The sequence below is a fragment of the Gavia stellata genome, chromosome 3, assembly GCF_030936135.1.
Source record: "Gavia stellata isolate bGavSte3 chromosome 3, bGavSte3.hap2, whole genome shotgun sequence".
Lineage (NCBI taxonomy): Eukaryota > Metazoa > Chordata > Aves > Gaviiformes > Gaviidae > Gavia > Gavia stellata.
In genome coordinates this window covers 56,770,515-56,788,047 of record NC_082596.1, presented here as the reverse complement: position 1 = coordinate 56,788,047, position 17,533 = coordinate 56,770,515, and the positions used below count along the sequence as shown (strand labels likewise).

Sequence of the window (17,533 nt, the reverse complement as noted above, 5' to 3'; positions counted from 1 at the left end):
GGAACAAAAGTAGCTATAAAGGCCCAAAAAACATACACCTAACTCCTAATAACACTCATGGAGATTGTACACTGCTAGCACACATCAATTTGATGTCATAAACATTGCTAAAAATGAAATAGTAAAAAAGGAGCTTATTTTAAACTTAATTTTTACAGGAAGAAACAAATAGATTTTGTGTTGATGCAGTTTCTTCCACCAAATGAAGTTACGGTTAAATACAACAAAGATCTGAGTCATTTCCACCAGAAATCCTGGAAGATGATAAAAAAGGAACAATATCAACAGGATGGGCATCATCTGGAAAAAATGAAGAATCCAGAAGATGCTTTTATTCTTCTATTTCTACTGGCTGTCAACATGAATAGCTAGCTTTGATTTTGCTGCATTTTTCATTGTTTTTACAAGCTGTTGTGATCTAAGTCCCCATGGTCACAAATTCTTGCAGAAGACCCTGGTGGAGGTAGCTTCATAGAGTATTATGCTTTTTCAATGGATAGTTATTGCAAAAGAAAAGAACTTTAAGAGGCAGGCGTAGCTTCCAAAAAGCTTTCATGGCCAAGGCAACTAGGAAGGAAATCAATTTACTGGTTGCCTTCAAAAGCCTCCATGAGAAAGCTCCTATGGAGATCAATTAAAAATTAAAGCTACTTATGAAAAAATGGAGAGATACCCACTTGGGCATAATGAGATTAGCTCGCACAAGGAAAAATGCTTTACAGTATGCAACGGTTATGCTGAATTTAGTCTATGAAGTAAATTTAAAAAGAAAACTTCAGTTAAAAGCCAAAACGCCTGCAAAAATTAGCAACAGATTTTTTTTGCTTTAGGAGCTTGATCACAAAACGATTGACTAATCTGTTCCAGCCTTCAAATGAGCAGGGGGAGCCTTTGTAACAAAATATGATGTATTCACCAGTTATGAATAAGAAGGTTGGAAGCATGGAGTACTGAGAAATACAAAAAAGTCCTGATTTGTGTCTCCATTATGAGTGTGTAACAACTCCTCCAACTTCAGAGAAGTGCTGGATTTTCTTTGGGCTAGGAGGGGTCAGAATAAGGCATAGAGCCAAACTGCATTCCCAGAGATCAAACACACCCTTCCCCAGCTCACGGAGAGCTGAAGGGGCTTATATAATTACCCATGGAATATTTCGTATCTCTACCTCAACTTCCCCCACACAAGGGAGGACAAAACTTCTATCCATCAAGCAGGGAAGACAGATTCAAAGTGGCAAAATAGCCTTGAGTTTACATTTCCCCAACTTCCATATTCTTCATTTACTCAGATGAGGTCAAACAGGCACAGCCATCAGGACACAAGTTTCCATGGTCCTGACAAACAAGGTCCACGCCACACGTCATGGTCACGCGACTCTCCAAGCAGGCGGGTTTCGTATTTACCTGGATGATCCTTTCTGTAAACTTTTCTTGCTCCTCTCGGTGACGTCTTGTCTCCTGCTCAAGCTGAGCCTGAAGCTCCTGTATCGATACATTCTGTACAAGTAAAACATGGGAATCCCTGAGCTGATCAGCAGGACAAAGGGATAGGTTTAGTAGAAAATGTGTCTCCATGGTGTAAAAAAAAAAGGAAAAAAGAAAAGAACTGCAGGACAGACATCTGCACAACTCACGGTTACCAACAGTTAAAATCAAAGCACAGTGTGCAAATAAATAGCAATGCCCTAAATAAGTGTGGGAATTTCCTGTGTAGCTGCTTCTGAAAACTAAAGCTGGGATGCTGATGTTACATGTTGGATATTCTCTTCAGGCCTCTGCTCTGGGTTTGCACTCGAGTAGCTGAGACAGCGCACCATCAATGACGTTTGCCAGACAAGCTCCTATTTACAGGATCACGTATTTGGTGGCGCATTTCTTTATGATAATCAAAGCTATAAAATTTTAACATCTCTGCAGAAGATGCATCTAATGCACATATATTGAACCTAATTATTTATTTATTTGCAACACTTCTGATTAGGCAGTTAATGGGATAGCATTTATTAAACCAACTAAGCATATAAGGTCTTTTTCTTCAGATACAGGACAGCTCTCTGCGCAAGTCGACTTCATTCTGTGATTTCTACTCAAAATAATTACTCCACAAATGTCACGGTGATAAGCTGTGTGAGCCTGACAAGTATCTGACCAAAATGCTTAAGTACCTCCCCTTTCCGGTCCAACACTATTTTAATCTTAATACTTTCAATTTTATGTTCTCATTAAGTTTGGCATCCCATCCGCTTTACTTCTGAAAGTTACTTAATTCAGAAATAAAGATCCAAGATAGCAGAGTAGGACCTCATTATTTATACTATGTTAATTAATCTTCTGGCATTTATATTCCTGATCAGAACTTTCTGTGCCCTTCATTTTGTGTTTCTCGCATTGGAGCAAGGACTGATTTGTCTGTACAAAGGCCATGCTCGGCCAGATGCCATCCTCTTCACGTGTGTGACCACAGAAAACACTACAGCACCAAACTCCTACTTCCCAGAGTAAAGATTCATTTAAAGAAGGGATGACTTCAGGCTTCAAAGCATAATCCCAAATTCTCTGCTGGTCGATGTCCAGCGCGCTCCAACCTCAGCAGCTGCAAGGACGTAACACAGCTCTCAGGGGCTGCATTGCCATTTTCCCCCTGGCATCAGCCCTGGCACCCATCTCCTCTCCCCAAGCACTTCTCTCGCTTCCAGAGAGCAAAACCAGCTGCTGCCACTGTTTGGGCCACGGCAGCCCTTGCTGGGACACTTTTGGTTATCCAAAAAGTATTGGTCACTGGAATAGACATTCCCCTCCTCCTCTAGGGAAAAAGGAGATAAGGCAGATGGAAATATCCCATAAACCACCCACAGGACCATACTCCACTGAACAACGAAAATCACCCTACATACACTTCCCGGGCCCTGTTAGTTCCTTCTTTACTTGATTTGCTTACTGACTTGTGCATGTCTGTTTTGTACCTGAGGAAGAGACACTTCCAGCCCTCTGAAAGGTACACATAAAGTGACCAAGAGCCTTATCGATTCCATCATCTACCTTAACATGCCTGCAGACATTTTGTATTGCACAAGGCCAAAATTCGGTCTCACAAATCATTTGGAAAGAACTGCTTGCAATGGGATTCGCCAGTTTTGCACAATCGTTTGCAAATCATGAGATGGTTACGCACAGGTATATCAGTTTAGATTTCTCATCCAGTAAAATAAAAATCACTTTTAACAGAAATTTCTGCATTATTTTATTCTGATCCGGCTTCTTTAGGAAAATAGTAAATAAGAACCAATGTACCTAGTTAATTCAGGTGTACTTTAGAAAAATGTGTGTTCCTTTATGAATTCAAAATCAGCCAAAATCATGCCAAGTCGATCTGGTGAAAACAGATAAAACATGGCAATGCTTTTTTGATGGCAGTAATCACTTAAAAAAATCTTATGTGCCTCCAGAAATGGAAACAGTATGATTCGTGTAAAAACGCATACATTGTTAATTTAAAATATATAAGAAGCATAGCTGATCTTAATATGACTCTCCTTACAGTCACACAATTACACATTTAGATAGTTAGAAGTATTATCGGTCTTGGGATTCCTGAAACTGGAAGCTGAATCAGAGCAGGAAAAATTACCACTTGTGTTTTCCAGTGAACAATGATTTGCTAAAAGATCATTTCTTCTACTTTAGACTAGTATTAATTGGAATCACATAGTTACGTATATACTGACAACATCTTATGTCTGCAAATAAACTCATGCAATTTTTTGATAAACATGCAGCCCATGCAAAGCCAAGTTTCAGGAAACTTGGGCACTGGGATTATGTGGTAACTGTTGGAATTACTAGGAAGAGATCAAATATGTCATAAAGGCAGATAGACTATTACATGCACACTAGACAGTGCAAATCTTTTTACAATTGGTTTGCCTCTTTAATGATGATAGATTTTTATAAGCAGCAAAGTAAACATATTGAAAAGCAGTTAATGCATGAATGCAGAGCCACACACCTTTTGCCTTCCAATGCAACCTAAGGACACTTCATACTCTGTAATTTCATATAATGTCATTTCTACCAGAAGCATTGGGATTAATACTGCTCAAATCAAGGGAGATAAGGCTGCTTAAATGCCTAATAGATTGCTGCTACACATCTAGATCCTGAACAAAGAAGGTGTAGAAATGTATCATGTGAAATTTGTATATGCAGTTCAGGTACCTGGCATTGCATTGATGGATGTCTATATGTTTATAGGTGGATATCAGGCCCCTATCATGTAATCAGCAGGGTGTAGTCTGTGGCACAACTGTGGTGTGGTATGGTGTTTTGTTTTGTTTTGTTTTGGAAAACAACACTGCTACAAAATGGACACAAAAGTTGATAACCTGTTGAATTCCATTCTTTGTCTCCTTTGTTCTCAACAAACGCGCTACACGAGGAACGGAAAACACCCCGAATGTGACAGCCACCACACAACGTACCGACACCACAGAAACAGACGCAAACTCACTACAACAAGACATACAAACACACTATAATGGGAACTACAAGCTAGTGCTGCTCCATCACAGTGCCACAGAAGCAGCTGCACTTCATCTGCACCAATTGACAGTTTCCCATGAATTTGACAGTTTCCCATGAATCCCAATTATTGCATTTCCAGATCCATTTCCACTCCCATCCTCTCGGACAGGCAGTGCCAAATCCTTCTGCTGAGTCCTTTTCTCTCACCTGTTATCACTCCAGAACAAGCTAATCCATGGTGATGTCTTTACCTCAAGAGGATATGTAGAGAAAAGTCATCCACACTTTGGGGGCTTCACCACCGCTCACTCATTGCACTGACCCCTTTCTGCCCTTCTCAGTGTGTTGATGGCTTTTCAGGTTACTTTCCAGCTCACATAATCCCACATTTCTGCCATGACTTGTTTTGACATGATTGCCATGCACCATGAGGTACAGCTGGGTTTTACTTGTCTGCTTTCTCCATTTTACCATAGCTAATTGCAATCTCAATTTGCCTGCAAACCTAGTTGATATATATGCAACAACTGTGAACATCAAATTTCATGGAATCTTTCTTTTTAGCTTTTTTCTTTTCAGGAGGGATGGAATAAAATAAGGCCTGAGGAGGCATGGCAGAAAGATGGTCTCCAGCATTTGTGTGCAATTCCAAGAAAGCAAAAAGATGAACATTTTTTGCTGCTCATCTAATGCTATGTTACAATGCTTTGATATTTGGACCTTATATTTGACCACGCAGTCTGAAAACTGCTTTTTCACATGTGACAGTTGACCATTGCATGCATACAATCAACCAGACCAGAGAAGAACTTCCAGTGCCTTTTTACATGCAATATACATCTAACTGATCTCAGAGGCTGCTTCTGAAGATGTCCTCCTCTCCTCACGCCTTAAAAATAAATGACGTATATTCCATTTGCTAGTATACAATAGGCAGTTGTCTGGTTATTTGTCTGTGCTTATATGCAGAGTCTCTGATTTTGGGAAAACACAGAAAACTTTGCTCCAGCTCTTTAAAAATCCATCTCATTGTATGGATACTATACAAAATCTCAGAGAGTTCAGTTAGGACTGGGATATCCAGATTTACATCATAAAGGGTCTTTTAAGCCATTATATTGTCAACCTTTACAGAATCTTGCATAGCCAGAAAGACTACAATTCATCAAAGTAAATTATTCTTGCTGCCCCTAATCTTGGTGGGAAGGAATACTGTCAGCACCAGTTTGTCTTTCTTTTTCCCACAATTTTGAATGGGAGGAATAGCAGACACTAAGAGATAGAACTTTCTATGTGGTCCCCATTTGTTGGTTTGGTGTTTCGTTTTTTTTTTTTACAGAAGAAAGAAAAGTCACAATGTATAAAACATTCACTGTTTCTTTTCTGGCAAAACAAAATCTTAAGTAAGGGCAAGAGAAAAGGATGTGCAAATTCTCAGCACAAGGCTGGGAGCTGCTGTGAAAGCCATCCAGCTGAAAAGCTCTAACGTGGGATTACGAAAATTGCACAGGAGGAGCACAGATACTCCAAAACCAGATAAAAATAGAACATTCAAAATATAGACCATGCTTCTCCTTGTATGTCCAAAATGGATCCATACAGAAGGTTTGATTCAAAGTAGGTGGTACTGTGACTTACCTAACTTGCACATCACTGTATCTGGTTGGTCCACACTTAACCGAGGTATTAATTTACACTAATAGAGATGTTTTATATTTCTTATGGGCATCATAAGTAAGAAAAATGATGAACAGATTAAGAACAGCCTAGAAGAAATTATTCCTCAGTGTGAGCTCTTTGTAGTTATTACTAGACCTTGTGGAAGACTTGCTTTTTAAGACATGCTCTCACCTTCTCTAGCCTATCTGCTTTTGTTTTGATTCTCTGGTGACAACTTGTTCCTTTTAAGTTAATTTACTTCAGTGGTTCTTTTTCCATAACCTGGGAGCGTCAGAGATTTTGTGGCATTTTTCTACACAGAAGCAAATGTGTAAGTTGTTAAAAGCCACATATGAAAACAAACACAGTAACCAAATCTGAAATGCAAAGATGAGTGCTGTTGCCTTTGGTGATATATACTTACTCAGGTACGGGCAGAACTGATACCCTTTGAAGGAACAATCAAGATACAGCTCCATTTTAGAGCATCAGGTATCAAATACTGCAACAAACTATATTTGGTCATTTGAAAGAGTGAATTTTTTCTTCTACAGAATGTCTTCTTGTTTCTGAATAAACAGGAGGAGAATGCTCAAGGAAGCTGCCTCTGGTTTATGGCTATTCCCTTGGTAAAAAGGGTAAAATTCACCAGATGAAAAATTATTTACCGTTTTTCCCACCGGTTTCCATTTGTTGCCATAGTAATCCTTTGATTTGTGCCGGGCGTTTGCTCCATGAAGCGTTGTGTTACCTTGTTTAGTTCCTCCATGTCTTTTAGTCAGGGCAATTCTCACTTGTTCACTTGCTTTTTCTTTGGATGGTAAAGAATGAGTTCCCCCTCCTACCATAACCTGGCTCTGCTAAAATCATGAATAATGGATCGAACATCCACCCCAATGGGCTCCAACCTCCTGCAACAGCAGCTGAATGGCTTGTTTCAGCAAGAAAACAAAGCCCTGCTCTTAAGGCAATTTCAATATATAATTTCCCTCGGACTGTGACTCTAACCCACCTCTTTAACATGCAAATACATTCTAATAATACTGTTGCGCTAACAACTGCGGTGCAAAGCCCAAACAAAGGCAGATGTTTACAGTTAGGCTACAGGGTAGTTTCAAGCACAAGTCAGTCTGCATTTATTGTATTTAACCAAACAATTAGGCTCCCACGATGCTCATTTTAAAAATAGGAGAAATGGCTAAATGGAAGCTGCTCGGCATTGCTTGGGATATTTTTCGTTTGAAATTCAGCTTGGCAAAAATTATTTTTAAAAATGGGTTTGCTTGCTTAAAAAGAAAACATTTGCCACACTAAAATGAAATGTGTTGTTGTCATGCTGAAAGTCCATATGCAGTAAGAAGATCATCAATCAATGTTATCCACTGACCAGTGCATATATTTTAACTTCATAAGTTAAAGCAGATAATGGCTTATGTGTAGCCATCTCTGCTGTGGGCATTGAAATGTTTGAGTCTCCATCTGAAATTTCTGTGGTAATAACAAAACCCCTTTCGTATGTGAATAATATTTTTCCTGCTCATTCATCTGGCACCAAAAAATGGTAGTTATTGCTAGTACAGTGTATGAAATTAAAAAAGACTAAAAATGATACCATACAAAATTATTTGGAGGAATCTTCTGCTTCACTTGGGTGTGACTATTACAGTTTGTAAGATTTCAGTTGGTGCCCACCCACTGAAAAGTTTCAGCATAAAGCAGTCTAATATTCTTTGTTGCTTAAGTAAACCCGACTGAAACTAACCCCTTAGACTTCAACATTTTCTCAGGTTGGGCCATTTAAACCCCAGTCTTGCTCATCTTCTGAGCACACGTGGACTTCAGCTAGATATTCTCTACCTTTGATTATAATTACTGACTCGTTCCTTGTCAGGCTATGGTGTGAAAACTATCCATCCTCTGTTTAAACACAGTTTGCTGTATACAGTTTACATATCATCCCATCCTGGGACAGGAAAAAAAGATGTTGTGCCAAAATTACCCAAATCCCCAATCTTAATAGAGGGCTCACATATACAGGACTTAATATAATAACGAGGCTGATCTAAGGTAAGGGGGCATTAATAAAGGTGACAGAATTTAAACCAAAATATTGTAAACATTTGCTGTCATCATTTTCTGACTTAATCTGCTGTAACTATTGACCAACACAATTGCAAAAGGATCCACGCTGAACGGCAAGGGTTTTCTACCTCATCATCCCATTTCACAGCTGAGGAAGAAAGACTTTACCTTTCAGTGAGAGACTTACAGTGTCCTGGGTTTATCAGATATCCTTCCTGAGGTTTATTAGCACTGGTAAAAGTGAAAAGTTCAAAGAGGAGCTGCTGAATAAATTAATTATTCTAATACTACCAAAACTCTGCACTGTCAGGATAGTTTAAAACAAACAGAACAAAACCAGCAAAGAATTACGTGCGTTAAGATGAAGGGCCACTCTCCCTTTGATATTCAACACAGCATTGTGCTGCTTGGCTATCAGCTGCCCTGAAGCTTTTTCTTCCTACCCCTGCTTTCTAGTGCTTGTTATCACTTACCCATAAACGCAGCTGTTCGAGCCAGCACCCTCCTTTTCCCAGACTCAGTTAGGGCTTTCAGATATACTAAGGCTTCTGCGTGGGTCTTTAGAATTAAAAAGATACTAAAACTCATCCCTCACTACAAGCTACTCTAACCACCACAGTTTCAAGGTGGATTTGGCTTCCCAGTGGCCAGCAGAAAAGTTTTTCAGTGCTCCAAGCTCGCCTTTGTGGAGACAGATTAGAAATTGGTTTCTTCAGGACCAGTTGCAGTGACTGGACAATCTATGTTCATGAGAAAGCAGCTAAGGAGATGTTTACTGAGGCAGATATGGCCTCTGCATGGATGAAGATTTAAATAAAAACTGATTGATGTTTTTGATGGATGGAAAAGTACTCAACAACCCAAACAATGGAGAATTCTGCTTTAAATAAGTTTTTTTTTGAAACTGCAGGGTGCTGTGTTCCCTGTTGAGAATCACCACGCACACCAGCATCAAACCCTCTCCTGCGCAGACTACTGCCAGGCAAAATGCAAAGCAGTCTCTATCTGTAGACTTTCCAGATTTAAAATGTGCAACGTGGTGAAACCTGGAAGCGTGATCTCACATCAAGTATTACAACCTCTTCCAGAGATCTTTCATAACTATACTCAAGTGTAGTGGGTCCCTGAGCCATATTTTCCCACTTAGCAAAGCTACCAGGAACAGGGTGATGAGTCCAAAGTCAGGACCAATTTGCTTCTCTGAAACTGTAAGGGGGAAAAGAGGTCACCACAAATTTCACGACAGGGGTGCTGTGTTTGGTCCAATTTACTCCCCCAACCCCTGGCTTCTGTTACTCATCTCCTGTCTAAGCAAGCAGGAGGCAGTGAGTAAGATGGGCTGCTTTGCTGACCTCTAGACTGAAACAGCCCTTGTCTCCTGGCCTGTAGAGTTTAATGTCTCCATCAGCTCTGCGGTGTGGGTCGGTGGTGGCTCGCTGGTGGTGAATCTCTCGCTCCTCTCCACGGTCTTGTTTGAGCTGCCACTCCATCTGATCCCTCAGTTTGAACTGTTAGGTGCATGGGCGGTTTATAACAAAAAAACAAAAGGACAGGAGGGAATAAAGAAAACAAAAATGGGTAAGGTAGACGACTGAAAAACTACAAGACAAAGAAAAGCGTGAACAGAAAAACCAACTTAAATACAGTAGCATAAGAAAGTGAAGAGAACAAAACCAAAATGAGGATGAGCAAAATGATGGGCTGAAACATCTGAAAAGCAAAAAAGAGAAAGAGAGGAAAAAAGAATGCAAACACTGGTTATGAGGCGCATGCAATGAGGATGCATGAGTCAAACCAACAGCAAGCATACAAGTCATGAAGGATACGGGACACAAGGCTCTTCCTTCCTTACTTGTGCTGTGCAGAAAAGCCATATCCAGTGTGGCAGTTGTGGCAGTTTAGACATGCGCCCATGGGCAACGCTTTAGGCAAGGCAGTCCTTCGCTGGCTACAGAGCTTCTCACTCGCTGCTCGGTTAGGGGAGTGAGCTGTAAGCAGGCTTTTCAAAACACATCACTTAGAAAACTGCGTTTGGTTGGGTTCTTTTGGCAAGGCTTTAGAGAACATGCCTGACCCTTTTACAAGAGAGCATAATAAAGATCTCCTCACATTTCTTAGCAAGGCTGCTAAATTACATTCATCAGAATTTTATTTTTTTTAATTAATCTCCTCTTTCACAGGGAAACACTGCTGTTACAGACAAAAAGAAGACAGATCTCTATAGCACCAGTGGATTAGCCTTTTTGCCACGAGGAACCGCCTCTGAATCAAAGAAGTTGTGCAAACAAACAAAAGAAATAAACCTATAAAGAGTTTGTTTAACATTACACACTTAATACATCGCGCGTCTGAAATCATAACAAAGCAGCTGTGAGGAAAATTAGCTCTAGGGTAGCAATGCCAGCAAGAAAGAGAAACAACAAAGAGAAAGGCGGCAAACAAGGGGCTGACCTACCTGGAAGTCGGTGATTAACTCCTTCCCCAGGTTACCAATGGGAGAGTCTCGAGACATCGACGTCATTGTGGATAGAAAACTGGAAGACTCTGTGAGATGCGGAAGAGGGGAGAGGTCCTCCATCTGCTCCTTAAGGCCCTCCCCAATGTGATCAACCTTCTCCAGGAAGGTCTGCAGCTCCTTCCGGAAAGCTTTCATCCTGGAGTTGATGGTGTCCAGAAGCTCCGGTTCGTGCTTATCTTCTCCCCTTTCCTCACCACTTTTGAAATCCTGCTCGGTGGATGGGCTGCTGGTTACGTGCACCTTCGCATCATAAATCAGGCTGTCTGTATCAGTGATAAGGCGGTCCACGGTCCTTTCAAGCCTCTCAGCCTCACGTTTGATGTTAATTAAAGACTCAGTGTCCTCTTTCACTCTCATGAGCTCGGTGGAGCACAGGTCGCTGACTTCCGACGGCTTCCCGCTCCCAAAACCTGATGTCTTCTCATAAACTTCTTCAGAGTCACTCTCACCCCCGATGGGCCCCTCTCTCTTTGGCTGGGGTGGGCGACCCTCTTCGCTGTCACTCTCCTTCTTCCCGGCATCGCTGTCAGCATCGCTGTCCCTGGGGCTGGAAGCGCGCAGGCCCAGGTGAGAGGCAAGATCGTAACGCTGGACATTGGACATCAGGACCCTGTTCTCATACTGCAGCTTCATCACTTTCCCGCTCAGCTCGTTGATTTGCAACCTGGCTGACTTCAGCTCCTCTTGCAAGGTGCCGCCGCACTTGGATGCCGCATCATCCAACCAGCCTGGCTCCTGGCCTGGCTCAAACTTGAATTTGTTCAGCTCGTTTGTTAGCTGCTTGTTGTGATCCTCGATTTCAGAGATTGACCGCCTCAGCAGTTCTGCTTCCTCTTCCACAAACTGCAGGTGCCGGCGCAGCTCCGTGGCTGACTCCACGGAGTCCCCATAGGGCGAGGTAGGAATGCTTGAAATGTGGTCCCTACTGAGACACTCTTTTTCGTACTGGCACCTCATATCCTCCATCTCAGCTTTAATCCCCCTGTTCTCCACCTCTAGTTCCACTATTTTTCTGCCCAGTATGTTGGCTTCCTCCTCCACCAGCTTCAAACGAAGCTTCAGCTCGGCTTCCCTGGTGCTGGGCGGGCCTCCTGCCTCCCCAGTAGGCAGGGGACTGTCCACATCTCCATAGATGGATTTGTACTTCTGGAGCTCCTGCTCCAGCTCATCCTTCTCCCTCCCCAGTTTGGCCATCTTCTTACGCATCAGCGCTGCCTCCTCTTTGGCAAACTGGAGCTGGCACTTCAAATCAGCGCTGTCCTCCTGCCAAGAATAATCACCCCCCCCAAAGACTGTATTAGAAGCACAATCAGTTGCTCACCTTCCACAATCTTCACCTCTCCAGCCTCTGAGCGGTATCTGTTAGGTATGCAAACAATACACAGACAGAGCTGCGCAAACCACACAGTTGACACATTTCACGGCTTGGTCCTGGTTAAATTGGCAAAGCAGCTTGACCAGAGTTAAAGAGGGGGAAAAAAAAAATCAGTGTGCCAGTGCAAGTGTTCAGTGATGCAAGAGTGCCAGCACGATGCTTAGTCTTTCTCAAACACTGAGCAAATTTTGTGGAAAATAAGAATGACTCAAATACAAAGATGCCATGATTTGTTGGCACTTTCTGTTCCATTTATGTTTAATGATACTTTTGCTCCCTTTAGCATCATGAAACAAAGACTACTCAGATGAATTTGCTCATCGTAATTCCAAATCTCAGGCTCCTTCAGCTAGAAAGCACAGAAAAAGTGTGCTAAGATGCATGGTTGCCTTGCAAAGTGATGACTTTAATTACTGGATCTCACAATGCTGTGAAATGGCCAGAGTGCCTAACTCGCTTTCCAAATAGGAAGCACACTGTTGTCTCTGCTGCTGTTATTATTAGGATGGAACAGACTGTGATCACTGTTTCTGGTATGGACAACTGTTCACAAGGGGGATTGGTGAAAACATGTGAAAAAGGAAAGAAAAATTCATTAAACCGTGGTTACATCCAAATGCATCTCACGTGAAAACTTGCATTTTTCAGGAAGCCCCAGGGTATTAAATGAGAGTTTGACTTTTTTGTGTGTGTTGGGCATTTTAAAGCACTGCATCTCAACTCAAATGAAAACTCCAGTGTGCATTGTGGTGCAATAAAGAGACAAGGTTAAGTAAATTCTAAGCCAATGAACAATTTCTTTGCATGAATCACTTCCATGAATTGTCATGGAGATACAGGCACTTGGCCTCATAAGAGACACATTTATCAGCATTAGCAGTATAATGGAAGGCAGGCTTTGAAAGATGATCTCTTGAGACAGCAGATTTCATCATTGTTGGTAGGCCATGTCGACATATGTGCAATTATCTATGGAAACTTCATTTCAGTCTCCGGAGCACTGTTATCTTTCACAAGCACCATTTTGTTATAATTCCTAATAATGGCAACCAAATCCAGAAGAAAACATGATTGACTTTAATTGTTCACCCAGATCAGGCTATTAAAAAAAAGATTTACAAAACTAATTATGGCTTAGCAATCTGAGGAAATTATTTAACTTCTAAAGCACGCATCCTTGCACATTGGTAATGGTGTCTTTTATGCTACCTAGATTAATTTCGCCCCATTCTATTTAGATATATACTAATTATGTCTTAATTTCAGCTATTAATACCTAAACAGCCACAAAAGTAATTGGTTGTATACTTCTGAACTCAGTCAGCTTTCTCACTGACTCTGCTTGGCACAGGCTGGGACTTAAAAATATTAAAAAGTAAAAAAGTTATGTTAATAACATGATAGAGGTAAAAAAATAGCCAAAGTTTCTGTTAATACGTGGTTTTCAGAGATAACCAGGAGTCAAACACAACTGCAATAAATGGATCAGTTGACTGACTAGAACTCTGGTCATTGTGTTTCTGGCACCAGAAATGTGAGTTTTCTATGAATACAATCGAGATGCATATAGTTGATTAGAAGCAGAGCCTCTAGAAGATCAGGTTTCTTTCCTCTATATTCTCTCCTCACATACACGCACTTCTTTTTCACACATGTATTTGCAAATTGCTTTTCTCTTTATAACTCGAAACTGCAAATTAAGTATCAGATTAAAACCTGGCAAAACTCCATGCAGCCTCCACTGGAGTCATTCTGAATTTTCGTTGCTCTGTCTGGATAAGGCTGTATGATTAAAGCATCATCTTTGGTCAGGGCTGCACAATACGTTACCTCTGGTTTTCCTCTCATCAAGAATCAGTTTAGCCCCGCAGCTGTAGGCTGTGCTTTTAGGGAAACTCAAAGATCACAAGGAAGGTTACATCCAGACCAGCGCTGCACGTCAGAGCTCACAGGTGGGGTGATTACTGCAGTTTATTTATTTACCTGTTAATAGCGTGGAAATCGCATCTGACATTTTCCTTATTCTGTCCTTGTAATCCAGCGTTTTTCCCCACACTTCTTGTCTATCTTTGGCTGCAAAAGCCCAGCCCTCAGTGGCACTAGCTGGCCCCTTGCACCTCCCTGGCTGCAGGCAGCTGGACTGATGCCGGTGGGGAATGGCCAGCCTGCCAGCATCCCTCTCCCCTGGCTGGAAGCACTAGGGGCCAGCTCCTCCCCGGGGGTCAGAGGGGGCTCCAGCCTGACACCCACTGCACTTCAAGCAATATAAATAACAGACACCAAGTCACACTCGGGACACCCCATTCAGCATTTTGAAGCTTTTGAAGAAAAGGGAAAGGCTTTGATGGGTTTGGGGTCAGGGCCCCAGTGTTTTTGCTCGGCATCACTGCATGACTCAATGCATCTGCGGAGTTAGCGTGTTGTTACAGCGGGACAAAACCACCATTAACTTCTTATAACAGCATTACTTTATTGCTAGGTTTTGTCTATGAAAAAAAAGGATCACATTTATAAGTTTTGTTTTTTGCAAGAGCTGAAACAAACAAGATTTTCTTCATTAAACAAACACAAGCCTCATACAAAACAACAGAGGTGATGGATGTTAATCTCGCCTACTAAATATGGATCCCATCTGGAAAGGTGAGAAAGCTCTAGATCTTCCCTGCTTCTCTGCCAGGGAACATGACTACTGAAAATCCCATTCCCCAGACAGCTTTTTTTCCAAAGGAAAAGAATGGTCAGGAGAGATTTATCAGCCAGATCTAAGCATGCCAAAAGGGTAGGACTTCAACCCTCATGCATCTGTCCCTCTGAAACTTTGTGCACAGAAATATCCACGATTTCTTGATCAGTTGAAACCAAGTAGAAACAGCAAGACGGTGAGACACCCACACCGGCAAGTAGGGTTTTAACATATAAGGCAAACCAAGGAGAGGCCAAATCACCAAAATTAAGAATAGGTCATTAGTTAAATCACGAATGAAAAAAAAAGGGGGGGGGGGGGGGGGAAGGAGAACACAGTCTTTCCACCATTTTGGAGGAACAAGAGGCTCTAATCCCAGGGGCTGAAAGCTGGGCTATGGCACAGCCTGACTGTATTTCACATCCAGTATGTGGATGCTTTCCTAAAAGGTGTACGTAGGGCAGACTGTATAGAAAGAAAAGAAGGAAGGACAGTACAAAAATGTTCTGTCAGTCATGGTGCTAGTTACGGACTTTAAAAGATCATTAAGGATAAACGGGAATTAATGATTACCGATAGTGATTATTTGCATGCAATAGCATCACAGCTCTGCATGGCACTTCAGAGGGATGTTAATGGAAAAAAAAGCAGAAAGAAAAACCCCAGCTCCCTCCCTTCAGAGCCTGCAGTCTAATTTAGACAAATGTAGAACGTGGAGATAAAGAAATGAAACTTAAAGGAAAGAAATGAACTTAAATTCATTATGCAATGTAAATGATGTGATGAGAATGAAGAGCTGATCAAAAATTCCCAAATACGATATTTCTTTTCTGGCAAGAAGACACAAAGATAGAGACCAATGCCATCTCCTCTACCACCACCACCGTCTCAAGGGAACTGCCAGGCAGAAGATGGGTAAGCAGTTTTGGGGTTGCAAGTCTGACGACAGGGCAGCACGACCAGCACCCAAGCATCTGGCTGAGTGCCAGCACTCCTACCTTGCGCTGGAGAACCACTTTTCTTTGTGTTTTGCCTGGTGCCTGGTATTTTCCAAGAAGCTCCATTTTGCAATTCTGCTGAATAAAAACTTTTTTTCTTCAATACTGCTAGAGGTGGGCAAGCACTACTATGAATTCTGCTTTTACACGACTTCAAGACAATCAATTTCACAGGTATTATTTACTCAGTGTGCCCTGTGGTGGGTGCGTTGTTCCAGCTAATTTGTCATGATGAGCTCCCAGTAAATAAAAACACCGGTCTTGCCATATGCTATACTTATCTGTAAGCATGCGGATGCACAGAATCTAAGTTTGTGGTTGCTTTTCACGGAACATGTAATAGGGTATTTGAACTTATTTTAGGTATTTAGGGTGGCTGTCCCTGAAGAGCAGTGTTTTGAACCTCCTGAGCTGTGTCTGTACTAACCCCTTTGGGCCATGCCCCAGGACCCGGAGACTGTTTGACCAGGTTGGGCACTTGCTGTGGTGTGCTCTGATCTCAACCAGCACATACCTCTGAAGAGATATCGAGGTTTGGAGATAGCTCTTGGTAGCATCCTAGAGTTGGGAGATAGGTAGGACATGCACCTGTAGGCTGGGCCATATCCATAGATAAGATTGTTTCTCAGTCTTTCCTACCCTAAAGAATTGCTGAAGAAAACTGAACGGCCACCTTGCACTGTGCTGTCGCAATGGTTTTCATTTTCAAGCCCAAATCCTCTGCTTGCATGAGTTACCATGTGTGTGTACAGCGTAAAGGCTTTTTTTTTACCCTGGGTGGTTTCTGGGATCACTTTCCCATGTTGTGACTGGAGCAGAGCTACCCAGGGTTACTTGGATAATTTTGTGAAGTCCTTTTTAAGGCTTTCCAAGGCAAACTACAGCTGCTGTTAATGCCTGGATTTGGGTGGAGGAAACAAGCACAAGGAATCCATTCCCTCTGCACCGCTCTGTATTTCCAGGACTGAGGAAAAGAAGGACAGTGCCCCCCACAAACCCTGGTGAACGCAACCATGCCTTCACGTAGCTTCATCTGTGATTTGCCTGTGTGCGGGCATCTGTATTTCATCCATGTATTTTACAGACTTGCAGAAAAACAAACTCACTGACCTGACTGACAACTTAATTCTCTGTAGCAGGCGCTGCAGGCAGAAAGCCCAGTGCCCCATTTTAAGGTCTGATTAAGCTGTGCTTGTACTGGCTCGGTGGGGACGCTCAGTCTGCTGTGTCCTGGGAAAGCAGGCTGCAGCCCCTGGCTACCATGAGCCCCCGGTCTGTCCACCCTACCCACTCAGCTGCCCACCCTACCCACTCAAGTGCAACATGTGGTAATGATTTATTACGGTTATCATTACAAATCAATGGATTTTAAGACTCCATCGACCAAGAGGAGACCTGTAGGGTCTTGGTTGCATACACTGGGCCTGCTGAGGGGGCAGCAGGGGAGCTGCAACTTTTCTCTAACGAAGGCATGATGTCGCTCTTGGCTCTTTTCGCAGTGAGATGAAACACTACCCCCATCTCTCCGGCTATAAACAGTAACTGTACGGGTGCTGGGAAAAGCTTTAACTCCTACAGTCAGCACAAAAAGCAGAGGAAACCGGGCAGACTGCTTCCCTGAGAAGGATCAGCCTACGGGATTTAAAAAAAACCGGTGTCCGAAGGGAGACTGAGTGGGTAGCTTAGGCTCTGTGCTC

The 17,533-nt window shown here is 42.3% G+C and overlaps 1 protein-coding gene across 1 annotated transcript in view; it reads right to left on the bottom strand.

The window, feature by feature from the left end:
• MTCL1 (microtubule crosslinking factor 1) overlaps nucleotides 1-17,533 on the bottom strand; it is a 106,563-nt gene that overhangs the window by 31,636 nt on the left and 57,394 nt on the right. Inside the window, exons 5-7 of the mRNA XM_059836088.1 lie at nucleotides 10,718-12,043; nucleotides 9,615-9,770; nucleotides 1,405-1,527 (exon numbers count right to left, since the gene is read on the bottom strand). Of these exons, the coding sequence (XP_059692071.1) occupies nucleotides 1,405-1,527; nucleotides 9,615-9,770; nucleotides 10,718-12,043 (1,605 nt within the window). The remainder of the gene's footprint in view (nucleotides 1-1,404; nucleotides 1,528-9,614; nucleotides 9,771-10,717; nucleotides 12,044-17,533) is intronic.